General features: G+C 22.7%; 1 protein-coding gene across 1 annotated transcript in view; it reads right to left on the bottom strand.

Moving 5' to 3' along the window:
* The window catches only part of LOC112594101 (atrial natriuretic peptide receptor 1), a 288,296-nt gene that overhangs the window by 130,400 nt on the left and 140,805 nt on the right, over nt 1-17,091 (bottom strand). Inside the window, exons 11-13 of the mRNA XM_025338728.1 lie at nt 8,651-8,728; nt 7,007-7,183; nt 5,456-5,630 (exon numbers count right to left, since the gene is read on the bottom strand). Of these exons, the coding sequence (XP_025194513.1) occupies nt 5,456-5,630; nt 7,007-7,183; nt 8,651-8,728 (430 nt within the window). The remainder of the gene's footprint in view (nt 1-5,455; nt 5,631-7,006; nt 7,184-8,650; nt 8,729-17,091) is intronic.

Below are 17,091 nucleotides of genomic sequence, written 5' to 3'. Positions count from 1 at the left end.
TCGACAGCATCTGACAAATTGATTCAGAATTTTAAAAATAAAAATAAAAACGACAGGTTGACTTGTTGAAATTAAAAATTAAATATAAGTTAAATTTCCTTTTTCTTATTATATAATGCTCAAATTTAAATTTTTCTTTGAAGTATATAATTTTTTTTATGTATTAAAATGTTTATTGTTCTTATATATTTATCATAAAGCATAGTAGTACTAAAAAGATTAAAAATAACTAATCGCTTGGACAACATTATAAATACATTTAATATTAAAGCTGATCTACACAAGAATGCCTAAAAACAATTTAATACATTGCAATTTAGTTATTATTTCTTTAATTTACTACAACAACGATGACTAATAAAATTAACGGTAAATAATATAAAATAACCATATATGATCTACAGAGAGATTTCTGTACGTGCTTTGATTAAATTTTAGTTATACAAGATCTAAAATTAACGGATTTAGCTAACGGTCAACAACTATATCATCTATTGTAACATTAGTGTGCATATATATACGATATGTTTGAAATAATATTTTCAAAAATGTAAAAATAATTTATATAAGTAAAATTCAATATACAAGCGAAAAAAACGTTTACAGGTTGTATAATTTAATGACAATTAGTCAAATTGTACAGTAGGTAAATGGTTTATAATACGTTTAACTTATTTTTAGTTAAAACAACAAATGTGCACAATCTCAAAGCCTACAATTGTGTATGTGTGTGTGTATATATATATACGTACATAAAACTGTACAAAATAATATGTATTCAATTATGTATAGTGAATAGAATAATTCTTTATTCTTACCTAATGTTTATTCTATTTTCAAATAGTTACATTATAATATTTTGTAAAATATTATTTGTGTAGTTACTATTTATAGCCTATAAAAATACGTTGTTTTATTGATTATTTATAAAAAAAAAAACTATGTAATTTAAAGTTACAAAGTAAAACCAATAGAATTTTGATAAAGAAACAAAAAAATTAATATCTATACTAATAAAATAAACTTTAAGATGCTATTATTTTTCTCTATAACACAAATAAAATTAATTTAATTTTAACATAAAATAATACGAATTCTTAAAGTTATTTTTGGAATGTAACTTAAGTAGGTACGTGATAAAAAAATATAGTTATAGCACATGCTAGATTTATTTAAAATAATATTGGAGAAATATGCCTAAAGTTAACATTATAGTTGTCAAATGCACGAAAATCATTAGAAATGCATTATAAATTATATTATATTTTAAATATATTTTCAAATTTATAGTTGTTATATTTTAACTATGGAGTAATAGCATACTTAGGCAATTTTATTCATAATTATTTTATAACACAAATTGTAAAAACACTGATTCATATTAGGTATATTGAATTATGTAGACATTTAATACACGGTTTGATGACAATTATTATTTTTATATATCACAGAATAAAATTAAAAGAAAAACTTGTCACTCACTAAATGTAATACTTATTAAATTATTTATTGGTATACGACGGAAAATACTGATAGAGCATTTCCACAACGGTTTTCTAAACTCGTGTCGTTATATAGACTGTAGTTTTAGTACCGGACATTACATATGCAAACATTTCAAATTTTTATGGCTCCAAAACGGCATTGATATTTTTTTTTATCGGTCTTATAAAAATGTATTTACCCATAACGGAAATCCGTGGAAAAATATCAATATATTTACCGCAAAATTAAAATTTATGTGCATTCATGTAAGAAAGTTTAAAATAAAAATAACATCCATCATTTTAAATTACATTTAACTTGGAAATAATAAATTTTTAAATAATCGAGTGCTTTCCGTTAAATTTATTTAATTAACAAAAATGGGGAAAATTAGGTAATTGCTCTGTTGTACTATAGGTAAAGAGTGTACTACGTTATTGAGTTAATAACTGAAATGGATTGTTAAATTTTAATTTAATGTTAAAATATAACCTAAGAATAATGATTATAAGCGGAGATGGTCTGTCAGCCTATATTACAAAGTTATGCTATTTTAAAATTGTTATTGAAGTAATAATAATTTATCTTACGATTAGCAATGCAGTGGATTAAATTTAATTTTACCGATAACATTGAATTAAAAAAGGTATGCAAGTAGGTACTGCTCTGCTGTATATTAGATGTCGAATGAATCACTATAATGAATGTGTTAAATTTCAATTCAATAACAAATTATTTTATATAAAAATAATTCAAAGCAGAAACGGTTTATTAGCCAACGCATATTACTAAGTGGTATGTTTTTTTAATACAACTATTAAAATCATTTATTTTACTTATAAGATTATAGTAAATTGATATTTTTTTTTTCTGAAAATATGAAATTCATCAAATAATTAGTACTTTATTTTTATATATCAGTTAATATAATACGGTATAAATATATATATTAATAAATCAAAATTTAATAACATTTTTTCTATAACCGGAAAACAGTAAAATTAGATTCATAATTTCTATAAACAGATAATATTTTAAAATAAATCAAAATTGAAAATAGTCATTGCGTAAAATTAATTCAATATAAAACACATTAAATTTAAAAATGTTTTTAAATTTTAGCAAAATTACATATCGCTATTTATTGTTCAATTGAATAGTTTCATCAAAATTAAAACTTAAAATATTTATAAAAAATATTTTTCTTTATAGTTTTTTTTAAATTTTACCGTTTCAGTATGAAATACTTACAAATAATCTATTATTAAATTTTTAAAAGTTTAAACAAAAAAAATAGTTATGAATTTCTTTTTTATTGGTCTGAAATTATATAATTTCAGTTTTAACTACCAAGGCTATTGGTATTATATTTACATATATATTATATTTTTTTAAAAAAATAAAATTTTAAATTAAATAATTAGATATTTATGTACATTTTAATCATTTTTAGCTATTAAGATTTAATATTTTTAATTTTAAAATTTAAATTGTGGTGGTCTTATTATTTAGGCTGGGACTTAGACTTGTTCCAATCAGGTGGTTTATGTTGAGATCCTCTTTTCATTGTTTATATTTTTTATACTTCTCGAGTATGTTTTTAATAATGAGCGTGGCACCTTAAGATAAGAAAATTGGTAAGCTGTTCTAAACCATTCAATATCTATGTTTCTACCTTGTTTACCAAGTCTATTTTTTACGAATTCATAACTATAAATAGTTTGACATTTTTTTAAGATTTTTACAAGTTACATAAAAATTGAAACTACAAGAGAAAAAAATTTGCCTATGTATTTTTAATATTTATATTGATATAATATATATATATGTGAACAATTTATATAAGATCTAATACTTAATTTTCAAAAACTACGACCCAATGAATAATTTTTTTATTGACATTTATAAAAAAAAAAACTTAAAAAAATTGAAATGTATAGTCTCTATAAATAACTTAAAAAGAGTTAAAACATTTTAAAAATATTATAGTACAATGAAAATGGTATAAAATATTGGTGAAAATTTTAAATAATGTATATAGTCACATAAAGTATTTTTTTTTTTTTTTTAATATAATAAAATATCAAAAATTAGTTGAAGAGAAATAATTAGTTTACATTTAAACATCGAATTTTGTAAACACTATAACTTAAAAAAATCCTAAAAATTTAATTTAGCTTTGCAGTAGAAGTATTTTTCATTTATAGGTTGAAAAATAAATAAAGAACCTTGTATTAATTTTTAAATTTTAGGTTTGTTAAGAAAAAATGTATATACCTATCAAATTATTTTGATCGTTAATTATAAAATAAATTAAATATTTCTTATGCTAATAAATAGCTCAAAAATAGTCAAAATGTTGAGAAAATTAGTAACTATGCTTATTTGTTTTTGAGTTGTATTAAAAAAAAAAAAAACAAAAAAAAAATCGATTTTGTCGAAAATTGAATTTGCATCAAAGTTTATGTTATTCCTGATTATAAAAATAAATAAATATTGGAAACTTAAGTTTGACCTTTCTAAGGTACAAATCGGATCGAATTTGATACTTTAAGCCACCCCTACCATCCATTTTTGATAATCGAAACATTTTATATTTTATCGCGAACTTACTTCTTACACATCCACAAAAAAAAAAAAAAAACACACCATTATTAAATCAATGGATTCATCGCTGCTCTCAAAGTATAAAATGTCAATGTATATATAAAATATAATAAAACATAGAGGTTTGAAGTGTCTAAAAGAAATATTTTTAAATTTCAAAAACTAGATTCGTTATTTTTCCTTAAAAATTTTAATTTCATTAAAATTTTAACTTAGAGTATCTATAAAAAAAAGTTCAAAATTGTGTATATATATATATATATAAAAAATTTTTAATATTTATTATGTTTTTTTTTTTTAGATTTTTTAGTAATAGTATGAATATTTCAATACAAACTTTGAATTCGTTTGTAATATTTTTTTATAAATTCTCAGCAATAAAATAATTTATATTTGTGATTTTGACAAATGTTATGAAAATGTAAGCTGCAAATCCTTAAAAAAAATCGTAGCTGAGTACCTTTAATGATTTTAACAATAGTTATAATAATAATAATAATAATAATAATATAAATTTATAAAAAACTATTTATTAAATCTTTAAACTTTTTGACCCAATTAAAATTTAAAAAATGTATTAAGAAGTGAAGTAAAAATATTTAGAAAATATACTGAGATGTTTAAGAAATGATAACATAAACACATATTTAATAATTTTTAAATTATTACAATAAAATAATAAAATCTTAATGAATTTTTTTGTGATGAATATCAAATCTTCTCAAAATTTTAAATCGATACAAAATAATTTTAATTTTTTTTTCTAAAAATATTAAAATTTTATTTTGAAAATAAATAATATCCTAACCTATAGTTTTGTAAGTTTTGTTTAAAACCAAATATTAATTTGTATAATATATTTCAAAAGTAATTATTTAATTTAATAATTAATAATTTATTAATAATATCTATTTATCAACTTAGGAATCAAAATATAGCTAAATAAGAGCATTGTTTAGAAATTATTTGTCGTATAATATTAAGTATACCAAGATAATAATAACCTATTATAATACTTATATAAATAATATATGTATACATATAAATATATATATATATAACAATATATGTAATGTTGTACTAAATATTTATTAAAATGGTAATATATTTCCAGAGCACAATTTACTAGGTAAATGCTATCGACTTTTCCTCATAAAAAATCAGAATCATATTAACATGCATACTATACTCGTACATGAACGAGATATACAATTTAAATTGAAATTCTTTTGTTGGATTTTCGAACACACACATATATATATGTTATTACCATAATCACGTAAAGTTAATATGTCATGCTATATTTATATTATTTTTTTTATTGTTACTTTCCAGTGAAAATAAAAATAATAATTGTACAAACCTCTCCAGTAAGCATAAGAATCACTGTCGCTTATTGATTCATTTGTATGACTATTTCGAAGACTTCTAAGACCAAAGTCTGCAATTTTCAGAACAAACCTGCTATCAACCACACAATTGCTAGATTTGAGACCACCATGAGAGCGGAGTTCGCTACTATGTAAATAACACATTCCCTGAAAAAAAAAATATGATAAAAACTGTATTCCTTTATAAACCTACAGGAATGTTAGTATCAATGAAATACTTTTTTGATTTGTTTAAAATCTAAATAATGACAAATATATTCTAGACGTGTAATATTCGATTACTTATTAAATGTAAGTCAAATTAGATATTTTCATATTTTGAAATACATACGTGATATTATGATTTTTAGTAGGATTCAAGAAATATAAAAAAGTATCATATCCTATATAAATACGTTATGCATCTAAAATATTATATCAATACACTCATATTTTAATTTAACAGGACAATACATTTTAGAAACACCCTAATTATTATTTTCATATCTCACATATCATTGAATCAAAGTAAATAGAATGCCAAGTTTTTAGGCTTTTCGTTTACTTTTTCTATGTATACACTTTTAATATTTATTTATACTATATAATTTTTGAGCTGTAATAGTAAAACTAAAGCTAATAAAATAAAAAAAAAAATAAAATAAAATAATTTATACATTTTTTTAATAATTTATAAATTTATTTCTATTTTCAAAAGCATAACCACGGGGATTTACAAAAGATATTATACGTGTATAAAACTCAAAATAGTTATCTTTGTTCTATCAGGAATCTTTTAAAAAATATGGTTTGAAATCACAAAAAAAAAAAAAAATAACCAACCATCTAAGGTCATAATAAGAACCCTCGGGTGTGCTGTAAAGAAAAAATATGATATTAAACACAGAGCGTAAAAATATCTGAAATGTTTATAAAACAAAAAAAAGTACATTAAACATTGTTTTACAGATTATGTTTAACATACATAACTCGTAATTGAAAACTGTTGTTTTCGACCCAAATTAACTTTATATGATGAAACATGATATGTATACAAAGAGATCTTATCGTTATTATTATTTTTATCGTTTAACTATTTTTTTTTATGTATATATTTTATTTATATACTATCATTTACAAACACGAGTATTGTAAAAACAGACTACAAAATAATGATGTGGTCAACATATCATTGTATATGAAACTAATTGCGGTCTGACACCACGTACTTCCGAGACTCCGAGATCAATATATCACTATACGGTGAGTGTGGTCTCTTTCTAACTATATGTTGCGTTAATTTAGGTATCGCGTTCTTAAGCAATACAATGCACACGCATTCATAGCATAGAAAATAAAATTGCTTGCGTATTATCTTACAACTCGGTGGTTGTATTTATTGTACGTCATAATAATCATCTTTAATTATGTATTTCAGAAAAAGATAAAACATGGTCGTTCTTAGTAGACTAAAATGTAGAAAATATACAGAAATAAAGATAAATCGTAAATAATAATAAGGTGTAAATATGATGTATAGTTACTTTGATAATATCATGCATCAGACTGTACCGGAACATCCAATCCAGTTTAAATTGATCGTTTTCAAGAATGTCTTGTAAACTTCCTTTGGGACAATACTCGGTCAGAAGCCAACAGTAATTGGGTTCTATGCACGCCCCATAAAATCGTACTAAATGATCATGATGCAAATCTTTCATCTGAAATAAATCATTATTATTGTTCAATACGATTTTTATCATTAAATAATCCATCTTGACACCTACATATTCAAAAATTGACTACATTCGCCCATGTAAAATTGTGGTTTTTTTAAATCAAGAAAAATAAAATAAGTATATTATTTATCGTATTTATTTTATATACGTTTCCGTTTTCTGATTTAATTAGAAATTGATTAAATTTACTAACATTGAAAAGCGAAATTATAATTTCTCGATAGAAAGTTTAGCATTTCCCTTGCAAATATTTCAACAATGATAACTTTTGAAATATAAAGTGAAAGTCTTTAAAAATTTCATTTTAAGAATAAAATCTTGAGTGTTCATATTTTCTCTGCTATTTTATTTAATATCGATTTGTGAATAATAAATATTACTGTAAAGAAACAGAAAATAAAAAAAACTAAACCAAAAGATTGACTTTATTGAAACTAGTAGAAAATACAATTAAGTTAAGTATATGGTGCTCTATAAATCTTTATTGAACCGCTTCCATATATTAAAAAAAAAAAAAAAAGATAGATTAAACATATCTTCAAATATTTTGAACTTGTTGAAATATCGTACACGTATGGTTTTAAAGTACTTTACAAATACTTAAAATGTTCTAAACTATAAATCAAATGAATTAATTATCTTCACATATCACCCTAATACCATATTATATAAAATACATATGTTTTGATAGTGTTATATATATATATATAACTTTTAATTATACAGCAGTTTGTAAACTCGGAACTTCATTATTAGTATTATCTCCCATGCTTCATCGAAATTCGTAATCATCGATAACCATTACATCAGTATCATAATCCATTTCAATTACTCCGTTAGATATCACTTTTTTCTAATTAGTTTTTAAATGATCTTAAAATTGTTGTTTTTTATTTCCACATTATGTCTTAATCTTTTTTTTCTTACATTTTTAAATACAATTTTCAATTTATTTTTCCAAAATATTTTTAAAATATATTCTATAATTGGTATTTTACTACTTTTTTTTTTTTTTTTGAGCTAGGTTTACGATGGGCATTGCTGTTAATAATATTTACAATATACTTGCAATTATACACATAATATTATATTAGTATTATTTATATAATTTGAATAATTTGTAAGTTACTTATTTATTATTTATTTTATATTATCGTCAATATGTATTTACACCGTATAGACCTTTTTATAAATAAAATATAGTAAAAAAATTAGGTCGAGAATGAAAATATACGAGATCAATTTTCTCTAAGAACGAATCCATTTCATTAGCAAAACGCTGTATTAAACATACTCACAAAAGTACAGGATATTAAAATTAATTATATATCACCAGGGTCACTTCATGCGTATATAAACATCAAACATTCAAATGTCCATGTATATATAGTTAAAATATACATTCACACACCCTTGACTTTTGAACATCGAATTAAGTTATCTACATACCCTTTTTAATTCCAGCAGGCGAGAACGCGTCAACTCCAAGCGCGATCTCTTTAGTGTTTTCAGTGCAACTTTATTACCCTGTAATCAGAAAATAAAGTTAAAAAAAAAAAAAATACAAAAATGTTGATGAATATATTTATTTTACGTCCACAAAATGATTAGCTTGTATGGAGCAATTTTTGTAAAAGTATTAAACACATATACGAGTACGGGGTGATTCACCAAGTAAATTTTACTTCACATTTTTCTTTAACAAAAAATATATTAAGTTTTAATATTTGGAACTTTAAGTTATCAATACGTAAAGAAAATACTTTCAAATGCTTTACTTATATAATTTAAAGAATGTCTTTTAGTGAAACAAACTTCAGTTTTTAAAATGTAAGTCACCTCAAGTACCAAAACGTACAAGTTACAAAGACAATTATATTTTTTGAAAATTTTAATGTTTATACATTTTAATTTAAAAAAAAAAAAAAAACACCTTTTTTAACTTAAGGTACTAAGATAACAATTAATGGCAAACAAACGATGACAATATTTTCAATTAAGTCATTTAATTAAAATTTTATTACAAAATAGGTAGGTTCCTGTTAAAAAAATAAGTTTATATAATCAAAGGAAACTCTTTAAATGGTATAATAATTTAAATAATTAAAAATACCACAGACAATTTAAAAATAAAAATTTGTATAAAAATATTGGTATGAAAAAATAGAGACAATCTTCTTGGTGAATCATTCTGTATATATCAATACGTTATATGTTCTATATAATATCTAATGATTATCTTAGTTAATAATAAAATAATAATTAGGAAGCTTAAATAGCTGAAATATTTTTATTTTTAAGAAACTTAGATTATATTGTTATTTTATAAAAAAAAAAAAACAAATAAAAGGATGAAAACAACAGGAACAGTATTTTAATACCTACAATAGGATGGCCATATTTAAAAAAATAAAATATTATTAATTTTTTTTTTTTTGTTTATATTTAATTGTGAAAAAATATAATTTTTAAATTATTAAAAATTTAAATTTAAACACATAGAAACATTATTTTGAAAAACATAAAATATGTTTAAACTCAATTAATACTTTTTTAAAATTTCCTTTAATCACGTATTTTATTATTTTACTTAAAAAAAAAAAAAATTGTAAATTTTAGAAACGGTACCCAGTCAGTAAACTCATTATTTATAATATGTTTTTAATTAATTGTCAGCTGTAGATTTGAAATGGTATTTCAAGGCGGGTGGTATGTTATAAATGAAATTAAATTTCATTATCGGATATTATATTTTCGATAACGAGAGAATGGCATATAATCTTTTAGTCACTACCTGTGAACCGTTAGTCGATGATCATTGTGAGTGCCAGTCGCAAGTCTTGTATAGGCAACACGGCCACCTCGAACATCGGTTATACTTATAATTTATAAATACGTGTTGCGTATTATTATTATATTTTTTTATATATGTAACCTAGCTAATAACTAACAAAAGCTAATAATCACACTTAGTTAAGTTTAAGGCTAAACTGTAAATATTTAAATACATAACCATTGTGTAATTCATTTTTCGAAATTGTGTTTAGTTCGAAATAATGAATTCTTGTATAATAATCAATGTAAGTATACATATAATATTATAATGTTTTTTCCAGTAATTTGTAATTGGAAATAGTATTGTTACGTATTTTTTTTTTTTTAGATTGAAGATAATTATACCGTAGATGTTAAAACAAAAAAAATTAACATAAAAAATATCATATTAGTTTTTTTATTATGTTTTAGTTTGGCTGATAATATATATTTAATTGCATAATTAGTAAGTACTAAGATTAGAATGTATAAAAATTATTAAAATTTTTAATTTTTTTTTTTTTTTTTTTTTAATGAACCAATGAATAAAACGACTATAGAAAACACCAAAGCAATATTAAAAGAAATTGATGGGATTAAAGAAAAAAATAATGAAGTAGAAAAACAAGGATTACTAATTATAGAAACTTTAGATAAAAATTATAGCAACATATTGTTAACCCTTACTGAAGAGTACTCCTACATTTCCAAACTACATCATACCATTAGACAAAATATTTCGAAAAACAAAGAATATTTTAATATAACGAACATTTACATTGGGTCAGGTAACGTTATTAACATAATTACTAATAACAATACGATCCATTTCAATAAGATAAGTTCATAATAACCGCTGCTCATAAGTCACGCCGTCCAGTGAATTGCCGGTGGATCTCCTGAACCCAAAAAGCACTGTCGATCCACGTTAGCAGTATATGTTTTATTATATTCTGGATCCCCCGAAAAACCAGTTAATACAGCTACTCTGCCCAGCTTATAGCCCTTGCTATCACGTGCGTACTCAGCCATACTCGGCCCAGCCCCTCCACTCCTATCCATGTCTATCACTTACGTGCTCGGCTGTGCCCCCCTTCCCACCCGTCATATAGTGTAGTATCCACCCTTCTAAGCACAGTTGTATTAACAATTTATGTGAAATAAAGACATGATATATTTTATAAAACTCGATTTTTATTCATTGAAATAATATTAAGTTTTACAATAAATATTTACATTGTTCTTACTTCGCTATTAAATGGATTATAAGTTATAATTTGGACGTTTAATATTAAGCAATATGCTGAAGTGGAGGGTGGAGGCTGAAACGCTTCTTAGGTCTCAATCTCAGTCCTTAGATCAACAGCTGACATTTTTCCATTATCGTTTTGTCTGCTCATATAGTCTTATCCACAACAATTATAATCGGCGATAGTTTTTTTGAAATCTGATTGACTTATTAGAGGACTAACATTATCACGACCATAATTGGATTTCTGGAACTCAGTATATATGCGATATACATAATGTAGCCATCTTGTTCTTAATAAAGTGGCTTTGAAAATCTTCGTAGGGAAATACTTCAGAATTTAAATAAACTTTCAAGTTTTTGATTTTACAATAATTAAAACATGACATTGCTTTACGCTTACTGTTTTTCGGGTTTCCTATCAGTCTGAAATCCGATTATAGCATACCAAGATTTTTCTAATTTCAAAATATGTGTGACGACGCTTGTGCTCAACATGGAGCTATTATAATTGGGATATACTCAGAGTAATAAAATATTTATTTATTTATTTATAAATAATAAAATAATAATTATAATAATAAACATTTTATAAGGAACAGGTTGCGGCCGGTCACTCCTGGTCGGTAAATATAATACTATTATACGTTGGTTCAGTTTACGTCGCCGACAACAATGTGATTCAGCTATAATTTTGGTAAAAACAAAAATCTAAAAATAATACTGATAAGTTTAGGTTTTTATATTATTCTATTCAATAATTTTATACAAAAATACCGTAAAAAACGGCTTTTTTCTAAAATCAATTTCAAAAGTTATAAATTATAACAGTAAGGCAAAAACCGGGATTAATACGAGACAGACTTGAAAATACGGGACAAAAAGCATCTTGAAAGAAGATAGTCAGAACAACAAGACATAAAGTTGAAATAAAGGACAATCCTATATAATACAGGACGTATGGTTAATCTAACCTACAATAATTTGACAATAATTTTAAAATACTTCTTTATTTTTTTAAATATTTATTTTTAAAAAAATAAGTAAAGAAGTGGGTATAATTTTGTTGTATACTAATTTCTAGTAGTGGATTACTTTAATGGATATTTTAAATTTGAGTTCATTGATATATCATTGCAAATGAAAGACGATTCTAAACGGAGACAGTCAACCAATTTATATTACTGAGTAAATTTCTTGATATATCATTTGGTATTTCTCTGTCAAAGTAATTTATTTTGCTAATAGATTAAGGGTATGATAATTTAACTTTAACAAAACCATTACATTCATTTAATTATTGATATTTAATTTTAATAACAAATATAATTTCTACAATAAAATATTATTGTTATTAATGTTTGATATATATATATATATATATATATATAAAGTATCTACGATTATTCATTTTTGAATTGTAACAAAAAAAAAAAAAAAAAGAACATAATCGTTTGAAGAAAAATAAAATATTTTTACTTTTGACTCCTCTCCAATAAAAAATAAGTACCATCTACATCTAATTTACTACCAAAAATTACAGCCTAAAGTTCAAAACCAAAGCATTTCTACTGCCTCAAAAGGTAATAATAGACAAAAAAAAATACACATTATTGTAAAATCGATATATTTATTGTTTTTCTCAGAATCTAAAAATGTTTAGTTAAATACCTATTTATCGGTTGAAAAAATAACAAATTATTAGATTTAAACGACGCCTTAACTAGTGTTGTTTAAATAAATTTATTTTCGTCTAACTATACGCACAAAATTAATCATTTTATTAGATTCTAATATTATACATTGATTCGTATTAATGTATAGGATATTATTTCAAATGCGAATAATCATATGGTGACGTGATCGATATAACGATGATATATTCAACAATATTAGTTCAATGGGAAAAAAAAAGTGAGATCCAAACTTAAGAATTATTATGAATATTTTCTTCACAGGTAAGCGTTTATCTATAAAAATCTCAAACAGAACACATTGTTAATGAACTCAAGATCAACAACAAGATAGAATAATATGTATAAGTAAATATCATTACCTATATTATGTAAGTGCGGAGGCATTATATACGAAGTTTGAATATTTTTATAATAAGAGGTACTATAACTTGCGTATAATAAAAATGATATATTATTATATAAAAAAAAAAAAAAATTGTATACATATTCCGTGTAATAACCGTGATGATTGCAACTGTTATATAAATAGTTCCATCAATTTATTCACGTATCTTATACAGTAGTACATAATGTATATTTTATACTGATCACATATTGTTTTGGATTCAGAATATCTATATACCACATACATGTATAATAATACAGAATAATAATGATAATAAAAAAAAAAATAAAACATAATCTAGTTATGACAATAATATTTTTCGCCAATTGCGTTTATTGAGTCTATTTTTTTATTATAAAACTCGAACATCATTCGTTTAGTGTACATATATATCTATATATATATACACATATAATTTTAAACGATAATACAACACTTTATGTGAAACTCAACGTGAAAATCAGGAAGCATTCGTTAAAGATCGGCTCCAATAACGCAGGGTATGTGTTTACGCATCTCAATAAAAATTCAATGTTCAATAAATATTTAAAAAAATCTGAATTTTAGGGAATTTTAAAATTATATTTTGAGTATGGTATTCATTTGTTTTTTCGTTTTTTTTTTTTAACCTTAAGACTTAAGGTAGTATTATTGTACATAAAATAACGTAAAATCATGTATTGATTTCACAACTATAGATATTTCGAAGAAAATTGTAAGGTTCCTTGTAGGAATATACACAATTTCATAAGTATCTACGACTCGTGTTAATAACTAATTTAACGTATAATGATGTGTGTATTGTATATGTTAAGAAAATAACTATCTTAGGTAATTATCACAGATAAAATTTGATCATTGATAGAGTTTTCAATTAAAATAAACGTATTCAAATAATAATTTACCATCTGAAACATCTCTTCAGTTTAAAGTATATTTAAACAAACAAATTCTAATACTTAAAAGTGAGTATGTCAAAACCATAAACGGTTCTATACCTCGAGCGACTTTAAGCTGATTATAGATTCTATAATAGATCCAAAATATATTGCTAATGACATAAATCTATCATGCAACCTGTAGATATGAATAATATTTAGTTCAAATGTAAGGTAAACATTTTTTTTTTTTTTTTAATTGTATTTAGTATTTTGACAAACTTATTTACTAACTAAAATTTAAAAAAAAAATGTCTTCACTGTGCAAAACTTTTAAACTTCCTTATTTTTTCCTACTTTAAGTTCAAATGTATGTATACCTTTTTCTTCGCACTTCATTATTTTTAAAAAAAATTTTTTATTTGAGCTATTAACAATATCAAGATATGATATCATAACGAACCAAAAAATAAAAATAAAATAAAAACAAACTAATTAAAAGTTTTAATAGTTTCGTACTTTAAAAGGGTTTTGCAAATAAAATTTAAAATCAACCAAAAACTACAATTTTTAATAAAAACAAAGATTATATGTTTATGTCATAAAAATAATAATGTTCTAAAGCTCGTCGAGATTCTATTCTTAAAAATTTCCATTCGTATTTTCTACAAATAACATTTTTTTTTGGAAATTAAACATACTCAAATTATTATATGTCGTTTATAATAAAAAATAACTAAAGTTGTTTTAAAAGCTATTTATTTATTTTATCATAAAATCATGTATGCTGTAAAATTTTTAGTATCTATATTTATATGACTAACTATTAAAAACGTTTTTTGGTTCCGTTTTAAATGCTTGTCTCGCTCAGATCATAAATTCTTAATTTTCATACAACTAGAAATAAAATGTCAAATGTTAGTTGTACTCATGCGATTTGAACACATTTTGGTAAAACAATTATTGAAATATTTTAATTTTAAAACATGGCAATCATTGATGTGAAAATGCTTCAACTCTAAGTAGCCCATTTCAACGCAACTTTGATAATTATGACACTTTCTGAGATAGTTAATATTTATTATATATTGATATAAACAGCAAAAAAAATAATATATTTAACTTAAATTTGGAAAAGTAGATAATAATTATAAATTTATACTTTTGAAGAAAATTTTAAGTAATACATGATACCATCAAGCAACAATTATGTATATGTATTATAATTTTTTTTAAGACTTTTAGATAAAATAGTTTAAAATAGATCATAAATAACTTTGATAATACTTAATAAACGTATTATATACTACTTTAATTTTTCTAGTTTCTTTTCAAATCATAATTTATTTTTAAATCTTTATAATATTTGTATCATTTTGAGCTATTTAAATATAAAATTTAAAATGCCGTTAATTTAGGTTAGATATTTCAAAAGAACAATTTTATTATTTTTATATTTTATTTCAGGTTTCAGTTATCAAATAATATATAAGATTGTACTTAAGTAAATAATTAACTTAATTTTCTATTTATAAATTCAATTTGTATTAAAAATTATACCAATTATTTTTATTATTTATGTTTTTATCTACCTACTTATATAACAAATTTACCGATAAATAATTATCAAAAATAACACTAATTTGTAATATAAGTTAAATATTAACCGACAATAACTTCTTAAGTAGTTCTTTGCTCACTTTTCAGTAATATTATATTCTGTTAGAAAATATGAAAAAAAATCAAGTTATAGTTAATTTTCATGAGTTCTTTAAACTAATAAAGTGAAATTAAAATAAAAAATAAAACCTTTCACCTCTAAATTATATACAAAAAGTATTTTGAATGGCGTAATAAAGATTTAATTATATACCAAAATTATACATTAATTCAATCGACTTAAGAGGTTTTTTTACTTATAATTATACAAAAATTTAACATCTTAATTTATAGCTTTAATAATAATACGATTATGTCATGCGAGATGGTTCTAACTATTGCATACAACCATTTTTTGGTGTTTTTTTTAATGGTTAATAAAGTTTTATAAAAATTTAAAAACATTTTACAACAGAAAAAATTCCTAGACACACTAATAAAAAAAAAAAAAAAATAAATACACAGCTTAAAATTTATATGTTCACTTGTGTACTACAGTTTATAGATGTTTATTAGTTATGTAATTTCTTTCATTCCTACACAAAGTCTTAAAAAACAATAATTGAAAGTATCTCAACATTATAGTTGTTATCGATAAAAATAAAATAGTAAATAGTTTATTTTACAATAGAATCGAAAAAAATAAACATGCCGAATAAGTGTAATAAATGCCTAGTTATAATATAATGACACCCATATACATACAGTAATAAAATGTTTAAGAATCTATCCAGAATAAGTGACTATTGAAAAAATATGAAAACATAAACGACACGAATATACGTTTTAGAACTCTGTTCTACCTTTAAAGTCAATATAACTTTTCTAAAAAAAATTACAAATACATATATATTATAATGTATTTTTGAAAAAAGATTCTACTGAAATTAAAATCGTACATATTCGTATTTTGATGATTTGTTATAATAAAACAGTCAAACGAGAATTAATACCGTAATAGTAACTAAACTATATAGACCACAATATGCCATATTATGTTGTTTATTTATCAATAAATTATGACTAATATTTTTGTTATTCTATCGAAAATTTTACGCAGCGTTAACTGTCGATAAGAAAAAAACGACAAAACATCTGATTCCAAAGACAACAATCGCTGGCCACTATCGATTTGATTTTTTTTTTTTTTTTTTGTTAAACCAATATTTTATAAAACAAACACGTGAAATTATTAGTAACATTCATTA

This window comes from Melanaphis sacchari, unplaced genomic scaffold (genome assembly GCF_002803265.2).
Source record: "Melanaphis sacchari strain LSU unplaced genomic scaffold, SCAv2.0 Contig21_pilon_pilon, whole genome shotgun sequence".
Lineage (NCBI taxonomy): Eukaryota > Metazoa > Arthropoda > Insecta > Hemiptera > Aphididae > Melanaphis > Melanaphis sacchari.
Note: the sequence above shows the minus strand (reverse complement) of the source record. Positions and strands in the feature narration are given on the sequence as shown.